At 44.6% G+C, this 19,234-nt stretch overlaps 1 protein-coding gene across 2 annotated transcripts in view; it reads left to right on the top strand.

The window, feature by feature from the left end:
* OSBP2 (oxysterol binding protein 2) overlaps positions 1-19,234 on the top strand; it is a 167,713-nt gene that overhangs the window by 18,384 nt on the left and 130,095 nt on the right. For both annotated transcript variants that reach the window (XM_021703400.2, XM_021703401.2), the window contains exon 2: positions 14,080-14,288. In XM_021703400.2, coding sequence (XP_021559075.1) covers positions 14,080-14,288 — 209 coding nt within the window. The remainder of the gene's footprint in view (positions 1-14,079; positions 14,289-19,234) is intronic.

Here is a 19,234-nt window from a genome sequence, read left to right as displayed (position 1 = left end):
CACACACACACACACACACACACACACACACACACACACACACACACCAGCAGCCATTGTGGACAATTTCCTAGACCCGTTAGTTCAGTACAAGTTGCAAAATGATGATATTCTATCATTCCTTTTGTAGTTATTAGTAGAAATAATTCTATAAAGAGAAACTTCCCCTCATCTAACCATTTGGTTACCCAATAGTTTTGCTAATATGGAAATGGCAGGAAAAATGTTCCATGCTTTCCTTTATTCACCAGTTATCAGACAAATGAGTTGGACTTCTAGCATCTCTCCAGGGTTACTAATGACTTATTTTTTTAGTATCATTCTTATTTTTAGTATCATTCTTGACTTGATGCCTTTCAATGTATTACAGTTGTTATTCTAATCTTTGAGATATGATTCACATACTGTGCATATCATCCATTTAAAGTATACAACTTAATGATTTTTAATGTATTCACAGATATGTGCAACCATCACAGTCAATTTTAGAACATTTTTATTATCTCCAAAAGAAACCCCATACCCTTTAGCTATCACCACTCTGCCCATCCCTCTGCCCCCGAATCTTCCCCCAGCCCTAAGTGACCACGCATATACTTCCTGCCTCTATATAGTTCCCTATCATGGACTTTCATATGGATGGAATAATACAATGTGTGGACTTTTGTGACTGGCTTCTTTCACTTAGCGTAGCATTCAAGATTCATCCAAGTTGTAGCATAGACCAGGACTTCATTCCTTTTTATGGCTAAATAATATTCCATTGTATGAATGTGATCATGACCTGATCACATTTTTTGTATAATATACCACAGTTTTTGGTGTTCATTCATCTACTGATGGATATCTGGGTTACTTCCACCTTTTAGGTGTAATGCTGTTGTAAAAGTTTGTGTACAACTTTTTGTGTGGACATGTGTTTTCATTTCTCTTGGTTATATATCTGGGAGTGGAATTGCTGGGTTATATGATAACTATTTAATTTATAGTGTTTTTGAGTATATCTCTTTGGATAACTTTTCTAGTGGTTTCTCCATATATTACATTATATATACATGTTTATCGCATCTGCTGGTGTCATTTAACCAGTTTCAATGAAGTATAGAAACTTTGCTTCCCTGGAAGCTCCTTTACCTGCCCCCATTTATAGTATGGTCTGGTTTTAAATTTTCCTCTGTATACATGTAGAACCACATCATACAGTGTTTAAATTTTTGCTTCAACCATCAAACATAATTCAGAAGACTCAAGAGGAGAAACATCTGTTGTCTTAACCCATATTTTTGTTTATCATGTTCTTTCTTCTTCCTGATATTCTAAGATTCTTTCTTTTTATCATTTCCTTTCTTTTTAGAGAATCTTTTGCCATTCTTTTAGAGTAGGTCTTCTGGTGACAAAATCTCTTTGTTTCCCTTTATTTCAGAATGTCCTTAACTTTGCCATCATTCCTAGGGGATATTTTTACTAGATTCTGGGTTGACAGTTCTTTCCTTTCAACCCTTGAAAAATGTGCCACTTTTTATATCAAACTTCATTAAAACTTGACATTTAAAAGAACAGGGGTCGGGGGGATTCTTTCATGGTAATGGAGGCAGCAACAACTAGTTCTCAAGGGCAGGAGAGGTAGCTGAGCCAGGGAGCATCATCATCCAGTGCCCAGGTGGCAATGTCCTCTCCAGGACACGACTTTGGGTCATGGGTCTGGCTGCCCTGCTCTCTCCCCACCTCTGCGAGTTCCATCCTCCTGCCCTTCCATCCTATGAGCTCCAAAAGATCCTTCCAGTAAATACCTCCTTTTTTGCTTAAGATACCCAGAGCTGGGTTTCTGTTGTTCTTGACTAAGAACCTGCTAGCACAGGTGGGCAGCGGCCACAGAAGGGACGTCAGAGGGCAGAGAGGACAGTGAAGAAGGTCGTGCAAGAGACACGGGCAGGAGAAACAATACATTTTTACTGAGGAAGAGCTGGTAGGTCTTATTCAGGAGCAAGGACTTTGTCCTGAAGGAAGAGGAGAGTGGTGGAAAGGTTTAACGCAGCATATTGACAGATTAAGAATGGAGGTTTAGAAAAAGGTGGCACAACAGTAGATTGGCAGGGGCACAGCGGAGGCTGATGACGAGGCTGCGGGGGTGTCTGGCCGAGAGATGACCGTGGCCCAGTGCGGGGCTGGGGGGCAGCTGCAGTGAAGGGCGTGGGTTTGAGGGAGGTTGAGGAAGCATGCTGGAGAGGACTTGGAATTCTGCTCAGTGATGTCCAGGGATGAGGCTTTCGCCTGACCTACCTCACAAATTTTTTTTTAAGATTTTATTTATTTATTTGACAGAGAGAGACACAGCGAGAGAGGGAACTCAAGCAGGGAGAGTGGGAGAGGGAGAAGCAGGCTTCCCGCTGAGCAGGGAGCCCGACGCGGGGCTCGATCCCAGGACTCTGGGACCATGACCTGAGCCAAAGGCAGATGCCTAAGGACTGAGCCACCCAGGCGCCCTGAGACCCACCTCACAATTTAAAAGCGTAATGACTTTTGGAAAAATATTGTGGTTTGTCGTTATTCCATTGGCAGTAAAAGCGGCATATTCATCCATTTTCTACCTGATGGGACATGTTAGTCTAAATTTGAGCTCTAAAGCATTTGTCTAATATTCTGTGACAGGCTTTCCATGTAAGAATCTTGGGAGCCGGGGCGCCCGGGTGGCTCAGTCGGTGAAGCGTCTGCCTTCGGCTCCTGGGATGGAGTTCCGCGTCAGGCTCCCTGCTCAGCGGGCAGTCTGCTTCTCCCTATCCTGCTCCCTCTGTGATCTCTCTGGCTCTCAATCTCTGTCAAATAAATAAATAAATAAAATCTTAAAAAAAAAAAAACGAATCTTAGGAACCACCTTAGATGTTGCTGGGTGGTACGTGATATTCTGACATTTTGGTGGAACCACAAAAAGGGTCTAGTGGATTTTCAGGGGGTGCTGTGGAAGGGTGGGGTGCTGTTATCCTGCTGTTCCACCTTAACCGTGGGAGGTTGGCAGGACTTCGGGGGGACCCGGGGCTGGGTCACCTCCCTGGGTTTGTTCCCCTGCTTGTGTTAACACTCATGCATTAATTCACGCAGCCAGCCCACCATCTCTGAGCTCTCACCACATGTAAGCTCTGAGCTGGGCAGGGACGAGAGAGAGAGAGAGAGAGGCCAGTTCTGTGTCTCGTGGAACTTACGTTCTCACTGGCAAGTGGCAAATAGAAGCAATGACCACATAAAGCATTTTCTGATGGATACCCCAGGATTCTCCCTGGAAAGAGCCCTGTGCTGGTGGCAGAGAAACCCGGCTCCAGCCTGGCTTTATTATTTACCAGTTTTAATAACAGGGTGCATGATTTATCTTTTCCTGGCCTCCTCCCCTTTCTTGGCTGTAAAATGAGGCTAATTCTCTCCTGCAGGTGCCTGCCATTTGGAATATACTAGATAAATATTTGCTAAACAAATCAGTGTCTGCTTTGCCCACTTTATGGGTTCTTGGGAGGATTGAAGGAATCATGTTTGTGACAGTCTCCCATGGAGAGTGAAGTACTGTCTAGATGTAAGTTGTATGGATAAGTGTGCTGGCCTTTATAAATTGCTGTCTGTCATCCTCCATTTGTGTAAACTCATAGTGATGTGAGTTTCAATAACTGGAGAATGGCTCCCAAGTCTCCACCTTATTTAAAAAATTACATTAGAAATGTCCTTCCTATAGAATTTGTAGCAGCGTTTATTTAACATTTCTCAAGGGAAGCTTTAAATGGAAAAGAATGAGGCCAGGAGCAAAGCGAAACAGTGTCAGGTCTCATGGTGATAGTCTCATCTGCGCAGGAGATGCTTCTGTTTGGCCATTTCTGACAGTTGCCATATTGAGCATTTTCTGGATGGTGCTATTTAACCATCTTTGATGACTATCTGGGGGACAAGTCCATGCACCCCTGGGGGTAAGAGGCAGGGCTGCAGGTGGATGGGTGGGCCTGACTCTAGTGGCTTGGTCCCCTTTGGGACCTGCAGTGAGCTGCCTACAAAGCCCAGCCTCTCAGCCTCTGCATCTGGAACAGGGAGGTAACATTCCTGCCTTTCCTATGGCATCTCAAGTGGCTAATCCAGGTGAGACAGTTCTAAGGTACGCCCTTAGGATGTGGTACTTAGAACGAATAAGCTGAGCTTTGTTCTTTAGACCTAGAAACGTCCTAACAGCATCCCTGTGGCCTGAGAGGTAGAAGATCCGAGATGTACTATTTCTCCTGCCCGTGTCTCTTGCACGACCTTCTTCACTATCCTCTCTGCCCTCTGATGTCCCTTCTGTGGCCGCTGTCCACCTGTAGTAGCAGGTTATTAGTTAAGAACAACAGAAACCCAGCTCTGGGTATCTTAAGCAAAAAAGGAGGTATTTACTGGAAGGATCTTCAGGAGCTCATAGGTTTCCTGGAAAGGCAGGAGGACAGAGCTCACAGAGGTGGGTGAGAACAGGGCAGGCTGGGCAGCCAGACCCGTGACCCAAAGTCGTGTCCTGGAGAGGACATTGCTGCCTGGGCACTGGATGTTGATGCTCCCTGGCTCGGCTACCTCTCCTGCCCTTGAGAACTAGTCGTTGCTGCCTCCACTGCTATGAAAGAATCCCCCACCCCACACCCCCATTCTTTTAAATGTCAAGTTTTAATAAAGTTTGCTATGCATAGAGACAAGTGACAAATAAGTGTACAGCTCAGAAGATGCTCCCCAAATGAACACAATTACAAGCCGTTGCCCCTGCTGAAGAAATAAAACAGCACCAGCCCCCCCACCCAGGAGCCTCTGCACTGTGTCCCCCCGTCTCTCCTCATGGGGACCTGCTGCCTTGACTCCTTTCCCCAGCACTTAGTTTTGCCTGTTACTGTACTTTCTCTAAGTAGACTCACGTGATACGTTTTCTTTGTGTCTGGCTTCTTCTGCTCAGCATTATATTTGTGAGGTGCTTCCAGGCTGTTTGTGGAGTTCTTTTTTTTTTTTTTTTTTAAAGATTTTATTTATTTGACAGAGAGAGACACAGCAAGAGAGGGAACTCAAGCAGGGGGAGCAGGAGAGGGAGAAGCAGGCTTCCCGCGGAGCAGGGAGCCCGATGCGGGGCTCGATCCCAGGACCCTGGGATCATGACCTGAGCCGAAGGCAGACGCTAAACATCTGAGCCACCCAGGCGCCCCATGTTTGTGGATTTCTCATGCATTTATTCTCAGCACTGTGTACTACTCCACCATTTGGGTTAGCCACCGCATGGATAAGCCACCATTTGTTTATCCATTCTAGCATGGATGGACATACGCGGTGGTGCAGTTTCGGGCTTTTAGGAAGAGTGCTGGTGACATTCCAGTACATGTCTTTTGATAACCACATGTATAACATACATCCCTAACAGGGAAGTCCAGAGGAGTGAAACTGCTGGATCATGGTGCACACATATGTTTACTGACCACTGATGAGGTTGAGCACTTTTTCATATGGTCATTAGCCATTTGGAGATCCTCTTTTTTGAAGTATCTGCTCACATCTCTTGCCTATTTTTAAATTGGGTTGTTGGCTATACATTTTGCATCTCTAGATCCAGACTTTAAAACCTTTGCAAAACAAAACAAAACAAAACAAAACAGCCCTCTGCAAATGCATGGGATTGGCCTGTGCGTGCCTTGGTAGCCAGAGATCCCAAACAGTACCCATCAAACCTTATATGCAGTCACGGGTATTCATTCTGAGATGATGTAGCCTCTGGGAAGGTGCCTTGGCCAGGCCCCAGCAGCGCATACCAGAAATGACTGTGGCTAGTGTTAGCCGAAAGGCGGTGCTGTCAGGGGGTGAGGTAGCTTCCTAGTCCCTGGGAGGGCTGGAGGAGCAGCGGCAAGCTGCAAGTCAGGAGCATCGCCGGTCTCCAGACTCTCACTAGCTCAGCTGGGAGGTGGCTGATGCTGCTGTAGGGAGCCACGGAATCAGGAACCTGATGGCTACGAAAGCCCACTCCCTCTGTCACAGTTCCTGCCACCCCAATGGATCACTTTTCTTCTGCTCCCTTCCCTCCTAACTTGCTTCTACATTTAAGTCTTATGTTAATGCATGTCCTTGGTGGAACCTGGATCCTTGGAATCTTTGCTGAAGGCCATGCTGTGTGCTCTAGCCTCAGTAGACTAGGACAAAGGGAAAGCTCTGAGCTGTGATGGGTAGTTCTGGGGCAGGGCTGCTCTAGGAACAAGAGGAGCCATATGGGTGCTGTGGTGACTGAGGGGTCCAGGTGGGGCCTCTATGAAAGGTTGAAATCAGCCCATGGTTGATAATGTAGAAAGAAACCAGCTCAGCTGCATGGGAGCTTCTAAAAGGCCATTCCTGCGTTCATCTGTTCAAACATCACGTGTAATGTCCTAGGGATACTGTAATAAAGCACCATCAACTGGGTGGCTTAAAACAGTAGAAACTAATTTTCTCACAGTTCTGGAGGCTAGAAGTCAAAATCAAGGGGTTAGCAGAGCTACGCTCTCTCTGAAGCCTCTAGGGGAAGTTCTGTTCCAGGCCAGGCTAGCTTCTGATGTTTGCCGGTGATCTTTGGTGTTCCTTGGCTTGTAGGTGCATCACTCCCATCTCTGCTGCCCTGTATCTCTGTGTCTTTCTTCCTCCTCTTAGAAGGAGGTCATACTGGATTAGGGCCCACCATAATGACCTCATCTTAGCCTGATTATATCTTCAAAGACCATATTTCGAAATAAGGTCACATTTGCAGGTACCGGGGGTTAGGACTTCGACATATCTTCTAGGGGGACACAGTTTAACTCATAACACCCATCATCAAGCCAGGTCATGTCTGGACCTTCTCCTTTGGCTGCTCTGGGTCCCTGGGCTTTCCCAGAGCCACACACTCCCACACCACTGCTCTGGGTTGGTCTGGCTCTCCTCTTAGCCTTTGCCTGGGCAGAGTCCCCTCATTGTTTGAAATTCTGCTCCCCAGTACCTCCTTGATCCCTCTAGGACAGAAAGGGTCATTCCGTCTCCTGAGCTCCCACCACTGGCAACCTATTCTTCCATTGTGAGTTTGTTTTTAAAGCAAAATTTTTATTGACAATGGCTCTGTATGTAACACACAATATACTGTATGTAACGTACATGCAGAAAAGTAGGTAAATTATGAGGCTGCAACTCAATGAATTTTCATAAAGTGAATATTCCATCTTGAATTTATTTTCCTCTGCCTATTAAATAGTAGCTTGCCATTTATAGGCCTGTCTCTTTCACAAGACGGAATGTTCTTTGAGGCCAGGAAATGTGTTTTATTTATCTTTATAAAGAATTCCTATATATAGTGACCCATAGGAAGTACTTGCTGAATTTGGGTTTGGAAGATTAGAGCGGAATTTGCCAATGAATCAGACTCATTGAGTTAGCATTGAATGAAAGTCACATACAAGGCTAAGTGCTTTGCTCCAGATCAGTATCTTTTGTCTTTCTATGGGTTTGGATTCAAATTTGTTGCTTGTCATTTTTTTTTTTTTTTTTTTGCCTGTGGACATTTTTTATTAAGGTCCTCTAGAAAACATAGCCTGCACACACGCTCTCTCAAATGAGTTGGGGGGAGGGGCAGAGGGAGAAGCAGGCTCCCTGTTAAGCAGGGAGCCCAATGAGGGGCTCAATCCCAGGACCCTGGGATCACTACTGGAGCCGAAGGCAGACGCTTAACCGACTGAGCCACCCAAGCGCCCCCAAGATGGGACACTTTGTGTGACAGATACAATCCCAGGGCGGAGAGGCAGAAACGGGAAGCAGGAGGATGGATGTCACTTCACAGTGAGCTGCAGAGAGACACAGCAGGTCTGGCACATGAACTTCTCCAGAAGATATGCAAGGAGAAAACATACCTGTGAGCAGTCTGCAGAAGGAAGAGCGGAGGGGACTTGATCTGTCCCCTTTGCTTCCACCTCCCATTTCCCACTGTGGCATTTCATGGAAGTCCAGAAGTGAAGGGACAATTGGGCAAAGATGAGGTACCGACCGAGAGAGACAGAGAAGGAGGTGGTCGAGGGAATCTGAGAAGGTGCACAAGGTTTGTGTCCAATACGCTCCACACCTTGCGCTACTCAGGTCCACTCGTGCCCTCCCATGGTGTCAGCTCTCCTACTACGATGTGGGGACCTCCATTCTCCTGAGAGAACGAAGACATCTTTACCCCTTCCCTGGGAGGGGAGGTGCAAGTCCAATCAGTGACAGAGTCCCTTTCCTGGTGGCCAGCTGGGGTTGCCTGGAAGACAGAAGCAAGAAGGCCATGAAATAAGCTCATTTGCTGCTGCTGTGTCTGTCCCAACACTATAATTGATATTCATTATCTTCCTCCTCTACCACCTGTTCTAGATCCTCTTCACTCTCTGATAGCACTTTGGCCGGCCTGTGACATTTGTCCTGAGGGGTCTGAGTTCCTGGTTGCTTTGCCCATTAGTAACCAGTACCAGACATGGAAATATTAAGAGAGTCCCCAGGGAATCCTCTCAACTTGATTCCAGACATTCCCCTCCCATCCCCATATGTGCCCTAACCTAACTCTCCATGGCAGTTTGCATCAGTAACCCCAGCAGTCACTCCCTTCTTGGTCTGTTGGTCGCTGTCATGAGGAGCAGAAAGTGGCCTGGGGATAGCATCAGCTTCTGATTGAATGGCAGCCTTATTGTGTTGTGTTTCCCCTTTCCCTGGAAGCAGAACCTCTAATCCAGCTGAGCCCAGCTGAAGGGAAGCACAAATTCTGCAAGGGGTCACTGTGTGTAATGGTGAGCAGGGCCACTCCTGGGCCCGTCTTTGTAATTATACAGGACACAGCACCAGATATCAGTCGTCAGTTCAAGGCATATACTTCATCTTGGAGGATAGTCCCTCAAGCACATAATACATCTCTTCAGTAGACGTCCCAGCTGAGCCTTCAATAGGCCATTCCTTTCCTCTGTCAGGTTGGCTCCTCCTGAGTGACAACAGGGTTTCACAGTGAGATCAGCGAACTCCAGTCAGGAGTCATTGGTTCACTTCCTTGGTTGAAATGGGTGACTTAGTCTGAGGCTGTGTCATATGAGAATCCAGGCCAGCAAATGAGGATTCAATAACTGTTGGACCATAGTGCTGCTGAAGGCAACCCCATTACCAGAAAACACATTGATTCCAGTAAGGAAAAATCGCTCAATTCCCACTCTCCCAAGGTAAAAGTGGTCTAAACTAGTTGGTGGCTGTCTTGTTTTTTCCAAGGAGTGGGTCATGCCATGGAGGTTTAGTGTCGGTCCCTCCTGCTGCCATGGCAGGTTGGACACTTAGCAAGATGATCCTTGGTGATGTGGAGGCAAAAAGGTAAAGAAAGGCCAGGGAAAGATGCAAAGTGATGTGAGATTTTAATGGGCTGGCCACCACTTCACAGCAAACTGCAAGTGTTACAGAGACTACTCATGTTCTCTGGGCTTATGGACTTCTCCAGAAGGTTTGCAAGGATATAACGTGCTTTGGAAAGGTCCCCTGAGGGGGAAAATGAGGAGAATTTACCTTCCCATCCATTTCCCACTTCCCACTGGTCATTGTTCAGCCTGTGAGGTGCTAACCTTTTCACATTAGTGGGTTGCAAAAATCCAGTCTCTTGATGGCCAATCAGGAAGCCAGATCCCATACCCTGAGACTAGCATCCCTTCCAAGCCCAGAAATGGAGGGGCGACTCAAGCCAAATGGTGTACCAAGAGAGGTAAGAGAAGAGGTGGTGAGGGGACTCTGAGCTGGCGCATAAGGTTTGTTATTCCATACAGGTGGGTTGGGTTAGTCACTAGCCAAATGCTACATTAACTATTACAGGCTTCCAAGTTCTGATAGCTGGTGTCATATTCTCATCTCTGACAAGGACATTGGCCATCAGAACTGGATGAATATTATTTGGTTGAGAGTCAGTGTGACTCACTTAGAATGATGTTAGTTATGGTTAACCTCTCTTACAGTTATGTTTATGGCAGGTGTTCCATATTTTGTCTCTACTTGTTCTAAGTACTTCAAATATCCACCAAATGTAAAGTAATGCCACAGAACGTGTTTCTTTTAAAAACTGGCAGAAGATAAATGATCACGTGTGCTGGATATGAGCTCTGACGTAACTGGCAGGCCCTAGGACATGGCCTGGTTTGTCTCGAGGCACTGAGGACACCCAGGGCTCGATGAGAATAGATGGTTTGAGGTTGTTGCACACCTCCAAAGCTCGCCTCCCAGGGCAGGTAGGACAGGAGTTGCCACTGCAGCTTGCAGACCCAAGTCCACAGTGTGCTATGAGTGGGGCTTTAACTTTTCCACCATCTGGGCTGGTGGATGGCCCTGGAAGGTCAGCTCTCATAGAAAGGGTTGCCTCAGCCAGAACTCACAATGGGAGAAACAAAAACTTTTATATGCAACATGGGTAGGTGTACCACTCCCAGAAAGCAACCTGAATTTTAGGAAATGTCCCTCCCTGAATTTTAGACCCTTTTGGGACTTACTTTGAAGGCATTGAAATTTTTAAAAAACTGAGTAAGGACAAAAAATATCACTTTGGCTACTGGTGGAGAATGGATTGACCACAAAACATCTAAGTGAAAGAAAAAAGAACAGAGTTAAATTCCAAGACAAGCAAATGTATTGGACCTTGATGATTTTAGTGGGCCTTTAATTCCTAAATTCACATGTGCCTCTATATAATTTCTTCCAATAATGCAGAAAAGTAAAACTGAAAAATGAATCTCCTCAAGTCTTTTAATGAAAAGTAACTCTAGTTACAAAGAGTTAAGGTTAAATTTAGATGGTTAAATTTGCTGGGTGACTGGTAAAGTTTATCTGCTACATTTTCTTTTCTTTTTTTTTTTTTTAAAGATTTTATTTATTTATTTGAGAGAGAGAGAATGAGAGACAGAGAGCATGAGAGGGAGGAGGGTCAGAGGGAGAAGCAGACTCCCTGCCGAGCAGGGAGCCCGATGCGGGACTCGATCCCGGGACTCCAGGATCATGACCTGAGCTGAAGGCAGTCGCTTAACCAACTGAGCCACCCAGGCGCCCTATCTGCTACATTTTCATTTGCTGAAATTCTCTTGTTACTTTTTCATGTCTACCTGTTCTTGTTTTGTTTTTACCAGGTTTTGTTTCACAAATTATTGCTCTTTATTGATGCTATTCCTTCATCTTTAAGAATATTAAGCCTATTTATGTTCATTTAAAAAATATTGTTCTGATAGATCCATTTTTGTCTGAAGTGATTCATCTGCTGAGCATTTGACTTTGTTGTTTTCTTTGTTAGCATTGATTTCCTTCATGGGTTTTGAATTTTGGTTTTCAGTTTGTCTTGACTGGGAGATTCTCCCTCCCTCCCTGAGCCTTACCCCCCACTCTACTCTTCTTTTTCTAGTGATTTTTAAAGTGCCTTCGCCTCACTCTTTATAAAGCCTAGTCCAGAACCAGATGTTATGATGGGGACTTAGGGCTTCTGTCCTTCAGTGACATTGGGAATATCTCCAACCGTGTCACTGAGCCTGAGGGCAAGTGAATTCTTGGTTCTGGATACAAGATTTCATATCAGCTATGGTCCTGGGCAGAGTGTGATGGCAGCATTAATAGGAATTATTTTTAATTTTGAAGTAACTTAGACCACAGTTTGGAGAATTTCCAGGTTGGTGAACATGTGGAGATTTGGGGACAGTGGCACACTCAGAGAACGTGGAAGCCCCATACCATTTCCCTATACCTTATTCTATGTATCTCTTCCATCTGGCTCTTCCTGAGTTGTGTACTTTTATAATAAACTGGTGATCTACTACTAACAAGAAGAAAAAGAAAGAAAAGAAAAAAACCCCAGACTTACAGAAAAGTTGCAAGTTCAGAGAGTTCTCACATACCCTTCATCTAGCTTCCCCTAATGTTAACATCTTATCTCAGCAAAGTAAAATTGTCAAAAGTGGAAAATTAACATTGTATGATACTATTAACTAAACCTCTGACTTTATTCATATTTCACAAGTTTTTCTCTAATGTCTTTTTTTTTTAAATTTTATAATCCAGTGCAGAATCCCACATTGCATTCAGTGATTTTCTATTTCTATGATCACATCTACTTTTATTAAGGAAGATCTGTCCTTTCTCCCGCATTCATTTATCCTTCGACTATTTACTTACATCAGCATGGACTCGGGGGTATTTATTTTAGTCACTAGGTTGTAATCCAAAACAATAGCCACTAGATAACTTCCAGCCTAGCCCTCGTGCCACACAGTGGCCAGGCTTCCATATACCGTCTCACTCCAGATACTTCTATTCCCCATTTTCCAAAGGAATTTCTGTAACTCTTGGCCACCCTGCTCCTTTCTTGACATGAGGCCCAGCAAGCCCATTGTTTTTGTTTTGAGACAAAAGTCTAAATCCTTAGCATCACCTGGAAGGCAGTACATTTGGTCCCTACACAATTTTCTAGCTTCATCTTTTTCTCATTCACTCTGTTGTTCTCAATGCTCCAGCCACACGTAAGTTTTTCCTATTCTCTGAAAGCTGTAAACTCCACTTGGCCTCATGGTCTTTGCCCTTTCTGTTCCTTCTGTCTAGAACAGTCACCCTCCTCTCTTTTTTGAGATGAGCTGCAGTGGCATTTTTGGTTAATTACTAGACTGTTTAATACTGGAACAGTCTCTAGCCTGAAAGCCCTTGAATATAAAAGGGCAGGCTTCCAACAGGCATGCCCAACCTTGCCAGTAATTTTATAAATTAGGAGTCTCCTTCAACTGGAAGACATCAGCACCTATGAGCTGGACCTTCCCTCGGATATAAACTACATCATCTTCTCCAAGGAATGTAACCAAAGCAGGAGGGAATTGGAAAAGGCGGCCACTGTTCACATGAAAGCTGAATGTCTTCCCGAGTGTCAAGTCATTTGACTTTTGAACTGGTAGAAGAGGGGCGCCTCAGTGGGTTAAGCATCTGACTCTTGATGTTGGCTCAGGTCATGATCTCAAGGTTGTGAGATGGAGCGGGAAGCATGCTTCTCTCTCTCCCACTTCCCCTGCTTGTGTTCCCTCTCTCGCTGTCTCTCTCTCTCTGTCAAATAAATAAAAAAATAAATCTTTAAAAAAAAAGAAAGAAAAAGAAAAAAAAGAAAATAGAACTGGTAGAAGAATCAAGAAAATAGCAGATGAGGAACAACCAGGGGAAATGAAGAAGCATCAGAGGCCAGCAGAATTGCCAAACTACAACAAAAAAAAAGACGAAAAAAAAAAAAAAAAGAATTGCCGAACAAGCTCCTGCCACTGGCAGTGTTATATGCTGACCAATGGCTCTTCCTTTTCCAACCCTCTCTGTGGAAGGAAATTTGGTATGTTGTGAGGGTTCTGAATTTCCTTTGAGTGTGTGAAGGAGTGAGTTAAGTAGATCCAGTCATGATGGTTGCATCTCCATTTTCAGACTTTGGTCACAGCTGGAAATGGCCCACACTTCAATCACCTCTGCTTCCCCTTGCTTTGGTACCATTAGCTCCACAATCTTATAACCGACAAAGGGTCAGTCCCTGTCATGAGGTCACCCTGCGTTAGGCCAGCCATTAACTTCTTCTCATTTGGTGTGGTGGCATCCTTGCCCTGCAGATCTCTGTTGCCAGGTCACTCCTGCTAGGGGGTACCTCCAAGTTCACCCCCTGAGGTTCCAAGTCTCTAATCTCATTTTCAGTGGCAGATTCCCATCCTGCTCCAACTCTGTGGTTCTGAGGCTTAGTGGAAGGAGGCTGGGATGGAGTTAGATGTCTACACTGCCTCGCAGGACCCTAGACGGTCAGCCTTCTCCATTTCCTGGTGTCTGCAAGGGCTCAGCCCACTGCAGGCATACCCTGCATTTGGCACTGATGCAGGCCCTCCTCCCTCTTGCCATCTCCCCACTGAGCACCCCTCAGCCAAGCCCCTTCCAGTCAGTCCCACCAGGCATTATCTCCTAGCTCCGACTCCAGGGTCTCTCCAGCTCAAAGGGTCTGAGATTCTGAGGATTTGCCTTGAGGCTTTCTTCAGTCTAGAGCTATTGAGTTTGGGAGCCTCACCCCATACCTTCTCTTGCATCCTACAGAAATCAGGGTGAAATGGCCCACACCTGCCGTGGCACCATCAACCTGTCCACCGCGCACTTTGACACGGAGGACTCTTGCGGTATCGTGCTAACCAGTGGGGCAAGGACCTACCACCTCAAGGCCAGCTCGGAGGTGGAGCGGCAGCAGTGGATCACCGCCCTGGAGCTGGCCAAGGCCAAGGCTGTCCACATGATGAGCAGCCACTCAGGTAGTGAGCCCTCAGTGAGCGGGTATACACACAGTGTCGTGGGTCTGGAGAGAGTGGGAATTGAAAGCGTTTGGGTGTGGTGGTGACCAGGAGACCCAGGCTAGTCCAGACCAACCCTGGAAGGTAGAGGTATGTGTTCACCCTTCCTATTCAGCTCCATGTGTCCTCAGCAATGACCTTAGGTGGTCAAGGTTGGCTGGCAGTTCTTGGGATAGAAATATTTGTGGTGAGCAGGGTTGTGTGTGTTTTTCTTTGGACAAGTCTGGTTCCTGGACTTCAGCAGACCCTTCAGATGCTGCAGTGGGTGAGATCCAGAGGCAGCAGCAGGGGTGGGAGTCCAGGATTGTGCACCTGTCCCTGGGGCCAGACTTTTTCCCAGGCCCATTATGGAGACTGAAAAACCATTTAGCCAGAGATGCTGCCTTTGCTGAGGTGGAAGGCCAGCTCAGATATCCTGGGCAAGACGTTTAAGTGTTTACTTTAATACAGTCACTTTCTTAATATGTAATGTCTTTATATGATTCGTAAGCCAACAGTTTCAAAAGCACATGCAGTGACTCCTGCCCTTGACTCTTGTTCCCAGCCACATCCACCCTGTGATCCCTCCCAGAGGCAACCAGAGCTACCTTGTGTCTTTTACGTATATATTAAAATTGGTACTTATTTTAAACTAAATGCAGTCTTCCACCTTGCTTTCTTCCCATTTAGCAATATATTTTAGAATTTTTTCCCCTATCAGTATGTAAGAAACTTCCTCCTTGTTTTTACAACAGTCTAGCACTTTGTTGTACGGATGTATCATAGTTTATTTAATCCAACGTCTGTTGATGAACATTTAGGTTGTTTATTTTGTTATGACACACGGTGCTGCAATGAGTAACCTTGCATTCCATTTCACATTTGCAGAAGTATAAATGAAGTATACGTTCCAGGGGGCGGGGTGGCTGGGTTAACAGAAGTGTGCATTTATAATTCTGAGAGATTGTCAAGCGGCCCTCCATAGGGGTTATACGATCAGATGCCTGTAGCAGTGTGTGAGAATGCCTGCCTCCCACTGAATTGTCCACCCAGAGTGAGAGCACATGTTTCTGTCGGGTGAAAACTAGGTCTACACACACGAGCAGGAAAGATTGGGAAGCTGTGATTCTTCCGAAGCTAACACAAAATGGTGTGTGTTTCCTTAGACCTATGTGGAGTTCTTTTAGGAAAGCAGGGCTCCAGGTGAGAATGAGTCACAGGCTCTGCTCTCCAGGATTATCACACAAGCTGGTTGGGGAGACAGGGAGTCCTGTGGAAGGAGCTCTAGCACAAAGCAGGATGAGAGGGTCTATGATACCAGTCACCATGCCCATACCTAGTCTCATTGTGTTGGGGTCTCCCCCAGTACTAGCTTCTCAGTGCACATTGAAGGTCACTGAATATTGGTCTGACCTTTTCTTTTGGTCTCACACGTTTGGAGCATGGATCCCCCCCTGACCCGGTGACTCTTCCTTGAGGTCAGCACTCATGTGACTCTGGTGTGTCAACAGTGATGCTGAGCTTGGCAAGGGGTCCTCAGGGTACCACTCCCTTTCCTATGAAGGAGGATGTTGGGGCCATCTCAGGTAAGGGCTATGCCGAGACCCCCAGTAGGACCTGTGCGCTCTGTTTGGAGGCCTATGGAAAGCCACTATGGTGAATGCTTGTTAACTCAGCTGGGCAGTGCTAGGAATTGTGAAGCCTGGACTTCTTCTAGGAGAGGTTGGGACCCCAGAGGGAGTTGCCTCAGGCTCACCTTCCTTCCTTTCATACCCTTTGACATAGTCAGGGGCTGGAGACACAGCACATGTCTTGTGTCCCCAGGGTTTAGCCTCCCAGGTAAAGACAGGACAAACATTCAGGTACAATTCAAGGTAGCACTTGCTATATGTTGATGAGGAATGGATTCCTCTCCTTTGGATATTTTGAAACATAAATGAACTAATGTATGTGAAAGAGAAGCCTTCAGGAAGGTACTGTGCTTGTATAGAAAGGTTGATTATTTCCTGAAAAATAGGTCTTGTAGTAGCATTCTCTGCAAAGCAACACCCTTCTCCCACCATTCTCAGGCTGATGTTGGAGAGTTGTGGTTTGCAACTTTTCACATGGAGTCAGTTTCAGGTAACCCTGAATGAGGGAAGGCAGTCTGGTGTGGTTCTCCTTGACTCTGGCTGATAGCGACCAAGCTAGGTCAAGGGCACTCCAGACAGACCCCCTGCAGGTCATCCCGGGGCCTATCTGTCCCTTTTAGACTGTGGACCATCTCTAATCTAGCAGGAAGCCTACTTCCTACCTCTACTTACTTCTTGAAAACATCTGCTACTCTCCAGTTTTTCTGCCACCCCCCAGTCCAGGCACCATCCCCTTAGCTGGATGTCTGCAACAACCTCCTCACTGTCTTCCTGTTTCCAGTCAGTTCTCCAAACCGCAGGCAGAATGACATATTAAAAAATGGGCATTAAATCATATAACTGCACTGCGTACAACTCTTGGGTGCCATAAACGAACTAGACTTAACAGACATATACAGAACACTCACTCAACAAAGCAGAACACATGCATTCTTCTCAAGTGCATGTGAAAAATTCTCCATGAAACACTAAATGTTAGGCCACAAAACAAGTCTCAATAGATTTAAGAAGATTGAAATCATACAAAGTATCTTTTCTTTTTTTTTTTTTTAAGATTTTATTTATTTATTTGAGACAGAGAGAATGAGAGAGAGAGCACATGAGAGGGGGGAGGGTCAGAGGGAGAAGCAGACTCCCTGCCGAGCAGGGAGCCCGATGCGGGACTCGATCCAGGGACTCCAGGATCATGACCTGAGCCGAAGGCAGTCGCTTAACCAATTGAGCCACCCAGGCGCCCCAAAGTATCTTTTCTAACTATAGTGAAATGAAGCTAGAACTCAATTACAGAAGAAACACTAGAAAATTCACAAATATGTAGAAATTAAACAAAACACTCTTGAACAACCCATGATTCAAAGATGAAATCACAAGGGAAATTAGACAATACTTTGAGATGGATGAAAATGAAAACACAACATACCAAAATTTATGGGATACAGCAAAAGCAGTGCTCAGAGGGAAATTTATAGCTATAAAATATGCATTTAAAAAGACAGAAAATCTCAAATCAATAACCAAACCTTCCATCTTAAGGAACTAGATTAAGAAGATCAGACTAAACCAAAGCTAGCAGAAAGAAGGAAACAATAAATATCAGAGTTGAGATAAATGAAATAGAGAATAGAAAAATGATAGCAAAAAATCAGTGAAACTAAAAGTTGATTCTTTGAAACAATCAGTAAAATTGACAAACCTTTTGCTAGACTGATTAGGAAAAAAATAGAGGAGACTCAAATTACTAAAATCAGAAATGAAAATGAGGACATTACTACTGAAATAAAAAGGATTATAAAACAATACTATGAGCAATTGTGTGTCAAGAAATTAGACAAAATAGATGAAATGGACAAATTCCTAGAAACACACAGGTTACCAAACTGATTGAAGAAGAAATAGAAAATAATAAGTAAAGAATTTGAATCAGTCCTCAAAAATCTCCCAACAAAGAAAAGTCCAGGACCAGATGGTTTCACTGGTGAATTCTACTAAACATTTAAAAAGAATTAATACCAATCCTTCTCTAACTTCCAAAACATGAAGAGGAGGGAAACACTTTCTAACTTACTCTGTGTGCCTGGCACTATACCAAAGCCAAACAAAGACATCACAAGAAAAGAAAACTACAGACCATTATCCCTTATGAATATAAATGTAAAACCCCTCAACACAATATCAGCAAACAAAATCCAACAGCATATCAAAAGGGTTATACACATGTTCCCACCAAGTGGGATTTATCCCAGGAATGCAAGGGCAGTTCAACATAAGAAACCAATCAGTATAATACACTACATTGATTAAAGGAAAAAAACCCTCACATGATCATCTCAGCTGACACAGAAAGAGGATTTGACAAAATCCAACACCCTTTCATGATAAAAACATCAGCAAAGGGGGCTCCTGGGTGGCTCAGTCATTAAGCATCTGCCTTTGGCTCAGGTCATGATCCCAGGGTTCTGGGATCGAACCCCACATCAGGCTCCCTGCTCGACGGGAAGCCAGCTTCTCCCTCTCCCACTCCCCCTGCTTGTGTTCCTGCTCTTGCTATCTCTTTCTGTGTCAAATAAATAAATAAAATCTTTAAAAAAAACCCAGCAAAGTCAGACTAGGGGCTAACTTCCTCAACATGATAAAGGGCATTTATGAAAAACCCAGAACTAACATCATATTCAATGGTTAAAAAACTGGAAGTTTTCCCCTAAGATCAGGAACAAGACAAGAATGCCTATTTTCACCATGGCTATTCTACTTTGTACTGGAAGTTCTAGACAAGAAAAGGAAACCAAAGGAAAAATTGGAAAGGAAGCAGTAAAACTTTCTATTAGCAGATGACAAAATCCTATATATAGAAAATCCCCAAGAATACACACACACACACACACACACACAAAAACTATTAAAGCTAATACACAAATTCAGCAAAGCTGCAGGGCACAAGATCAACAAACGTCACTTGTATTTCTCTATACATACAATGAACTCTCCAAAAAGGAAATGAAGAAAATAATTCCACTTAAATATCATCACAAATAATAAAATACTGAGGAATAAATTTAACCAAGGAGATGAGTTGTTCACTGAAAACTAAAAAAACAAAAACAAAAAAATTGCAGAAGAAATTAAAGAAGACCTAAATAAATGGAAAGATGTGTTCATGGATTGGAAGACTTAATATTATTAAGATGGCAATACTGCCCAAAGCAATGTATAGATTCAATACAATCCATATCAAAATTCCAATGGCCTTTTTTCTTAGAAGTAGAAAAAACCATCCCAGAGAACCCAAAATAGCTAAAA

Source organism: Neomonachus schauinslandi, chromosome 14 (genome assembly GCF_002201575.2).
Source record: "Neomonachus schauinslandi chromosome 14, ASM220157v2, whole genome shotgun sequence".
NCBI lineage: Eukaryota > Metazoa > Chordata > Mammalia > Carnivora > Phocidae > Neomonachus > Neomonachus schauinslandi.
The sequence above is the reverse complement of the archived record's forward strand: the minus strand, read 5'-3'. Positions and strand labels throughout refer to the sequence as shown.